This window comes from Trifolium pratense, linkage group LG6, assembly GCF_020283565.1.
Source record: "Trifolium pratense cultivar HEN17-A07 linkage group LG6, ARS_RC_1.1, whole genome shotgun sequence".
Lineage (NCBI taxonomy): Eukaryota > Viridiplantae > Streptophyta > Magnoliopsida > Fabales > Fabaceae > Trifolium > Trifolium pratense.
The window spans coordinates 3,851,996-3,855,715 of record NC_060064.1 but is presented as its reverse complement, the minus strand read 5'-3'; the positions used below and the strand labels follow the sequence as shown (position 1 = coordinate 3,855,715).

The 3,720-nt window shown below is 38.0% G+C and overlaps 1 protein-coding gene across 1 annotated transcript; it reads right to left on the bottom strand.

Annotated features, from left to right (window-relative positions):
* Positions 1–2,388: 2,388 nt before the first annotated feature.
* LOC123891123 lies at positions 2,389–3,239 on the bottom strand. Its single transcript, XM_045940943.1, has one exon. The coding sequence runs from the start codon at positions 3,226–3,228 to the stop codon at positions 2,524–2,526; it is 705 nt and encodes a 234-aa protein (XP_045796899.1). The 5' UTR covers positions 3,229–3,239; the 3' UTR covers positions 2,389–2,523.
* Between the last annotated feature and the right edge of the window lie 481 nt (positions 3,240–3,720).

Here is a 3,720-nt window from a genome sequence, read left to right as displayed (position 1 = left end):
CGCAGGCTTCATAGAAGTGAGACAAGTGTAAATTCGGACATTGAGCTTCCGAACCTGAATACGGATTCTCTTTTAAGGCGGAAAGGACCGTGTTCTTGATGTCGAATGAGACAGGATTCGCCGGCTGAAAGCCTTGGTTTGCCAACGCGTCATTGTCTCTCCTCCCATAATCACCAAGGGTACGCCTTGGCGGTTGAGGAACCGGTGGAACCTGTTCTTCTTCCATCGTTTCTGCAGCCCTTCCTTGACAGTCCGGTGTATCCCTTAGCAAAGCTGTTCCCCTTAAAGCTTGAGCTTCCCTTGTTGCCCTTCGAATTGCGCGAGCTGTCTTTTCAATCTCCGGATCAAATTGCAGCTCTTGAGGACCTGTTCTCCGCATGCACAATGAAACACACAAGTAGAACGCTCCGGGAGAAAAATATAAAACAGAAAATAATCAAACAAACACAGAAAATATGAACACTATTGCCTAGTTGAATCAATCACAATCCCCGGCAACGGCGCCAAAAACTTGATGATAAATTTCGCAAGTGCACGAAAATCACGTAGTAATAAAAATATCGATCCACAGGGATTGTGTGATCAAACTAATCGAATGGTGTTCATAGACATTATACAGAAAATACACATAAATTGGGGGTATGTTGAGTAATGAATTGCTAGAAAATATGCTTGATATAATGGAAAAGCGAGGTAGAATCATCGGAATCGCCTAGTCTATAGTTCAACCACATGCAATCTACTATATCATAGGAATCTACTCAAGTGTTAACAACTAGATCGACAAAATAGTGAATCGCAATCTCTTGTCAAAACCCACTCTATTCGTTGTCGATACTCCCCCGATCTCTCGGGCGGAAGCTACCTACAACGAATGATCTTAACGCGCGTCAATCGTTCGCTACACTCTATGCCTCAATCTCTCGACCGGAGACACTCGAGCGCTCAATACAATTCAGTTCAGACATTAAATCAATACTCTCGCACGTGACTTAACTCAAAATCATTACAACACTAATGAAGGATTGTAAAGCATTAAACATTGAATTGTATCAAATTAATCACTTATGAAATGAGTAGATTCTTACACATATAACAGATTACATATGATCTCCCTACATTCTAGACTATCCTAGATCCTACCTCAAAGGAGTTTAGCTCCTCATCGATCTTCGTTCGCTTCCTCGCTTCATCGCCACGGCTTGTGAATCCATGATCTGATGCGCTTGGAGCTCTCCACTGGAGTGTGAATCACGATCTTCAAGTTCCAAGTCCAGAATGTAGTCCAATGTTGCAGAATTTTCCAACCCGAAAACAGAATTATGCAGAAAATATATATACAGAACGCAACCACGCCGCGCGCCAGATCCACCACGCCGCGCGTGGCTGCAATTCCATCAACTGCGCCGCGCGTGGTAACAGAATCACGCGGCGCGTGATCAAGTCAGAGGCAATCTTCATCTTCAATCAAGACTTCACGCCGCGCGTGGTCCAAAGCTACGCCGCGCGTGGCAAGGTCAGAGAGCAATCCAGTTCCTGCACAAAGGTTCACGCCGCGCGTGGTCAGTTATCACGCCGCGCGTGATCAGAGTGAAAATCCTTGCTCCCTGTGAGCTCCATCACGCGGCGCGTGATGGGCTACGCCCCCAGCGTAGTGAAAAGCACTCATTTCCTGCAGTTTTTCCTGTTTTCTTGCAAATCAAGTAATCAAGCTAATGGTTAGATTTCTCTCATATTTATTGCTAAAAACCTACTAAAATGTATCTAATGTTGCTAAAATAGGCATGGATTAGAGAGTGTGACGATTTGTCATCAAATGTGAATATTAGATTGTGCGCAAAAATTGAATTTTAGTGACGGATTTATCTATCACTAAAAGTAAAATTTGCTTTCGAAATATATATTTTGGGAGCCGGCCATGCCCAAAGTCGATACCTTAATCGCAAGGAGGGGGATACCGAAGGCAGGGCTAGTAAATAATTAATGAATTTTTTTTAAAGAATTTTGATATTTCATGCGTTGTCCTCTTTAACATTTATTTTTTTCGAATCAATCGTACTCATGGGAACTATGTTACAGGAAGTAAAGTTGCATAAATGAAAGTATGCAATGAAGATTATAACATTGCTTTATAAAGGCACATCTTAACATTTTTCAAAAGAAAAAGAAAAAAAAGAATGTGGAAATAGTTTTTTACCGGCAATTTAAGCCTGTGTTTGATTTCATGTTTGGAGCAACTAGAATTGATTTTATCTTTAGAGTTTTTGAGTCTAAACATAATTTTTACACTTATAGTTCAATTCAGTCTTACTTCACTGCCAAACCATTTTATTTTTTTTTTTGGAAGGAAACCGCCAAACCAAATATAAACATACAACAAAATTACACTGTGAGAGGCCTGGAAAATAAGTAAGTAAAGTTAAAACAACATTTTTCACTAAAGAAGAGATGAGAATATAACACAAACTCAAAATTAAAACAAACTTAAACAAACAATTTTCACTAATTAGACCATATTATTGTTCAAATCTTTGTACCAATAAAAGCACTTCTGAGAAATAACCAACCAGATAGCTTTTTCTCAACCTTCTTTTCCTTAATAGTATCCAAACTAGGCTTCCACCCTTTCCCTGACAATTGCCTACTCAAATTCAAATACTCTGCTCTCTCTTCCATCATTTCTGGCAAAAACTCACAAAATTCAAACCTCTCTTCCTCATTTATCTGCAAACTTGTTTCAACTTCTCCAATTTCAACCTTCTTTTTCTTCATAAACCTTACAAGCCAAGGAATCAACCCTTGAGAACGCATGAGATAATTTGAATGCAAAGAAGAATTAACTATTCGACGACAATCTTCCGCGCTTAATCCTATAGGCTTCCCTGGTTTCATTGGAACCATAACATATTTTTTGTTCATTTCTAGATTCTTGTCAGCTGGTAATGGTGTTGGTTTTTTTTGGTTTACTGCTGAATGAAACTCAACAACAACATGTTTTGGATGTTCTAACATAAGTTCTGCTACTGTTATTGGTTGATCAAATTCTTGAATTGAACCATCATAGTAAATAATTTTAGTTGTTGCATGAAATGAAATATGGTTTCCCATAAGAAAGGATAATGATAGAGAGAAAGTGGGAGAGAGTTGGTGTGTGAAGTTGTGAAAAGAGAGGTGTGAAAAACAATGTAATGTATGGAATGGGAAGTGATGTTGGTTTAACCGCTCCATCTTGTGAAAAATATAATGAATGGTGGACTTGGTAGTTTGATTTGGTTGTTGGCTATGATATGACATTAGTTTTTGACTTTGGAACTTTATCATTTTATATGTGAGACCATAGACTCGGTCGAATAATTCGAGCGGTACTAATGGTCATTCACTAATTGTAATTTTACACTCGTCTTTCAAGAGATTTGGACTCGGCACCTTAAAATTATAATGTTATACTCTTATCGCTAATCAAGCATATATGTGTAAGTTTTAAATATAAATTGATCAGAATTGTTTTTTTACACAAATTTTTTGTCATCAACTCATTTATACAATTTTCTAACTTTTATATTTTTTTTCTTTCTCTCTTCTAGTTTTGACATCCACACGTGTTTCTTTTTTTCTAAACACAATCGATATAAATAGGTCTATATCCTGTCAAAAAATTGAGGCATGAGCGTTGTCTATTATCCGTCGTAAATTTTTTTTTCAGTTAAGTTAACATCAAAA

Coding starts and splice junctions, on each gene's coding strand:
- LOC123891123 (XM_045940943.1), bottom strand. CDS start 3,228: ATGGAGCGGTTAAACCAACATCACTTCCCATTCCATACATTACATTGT.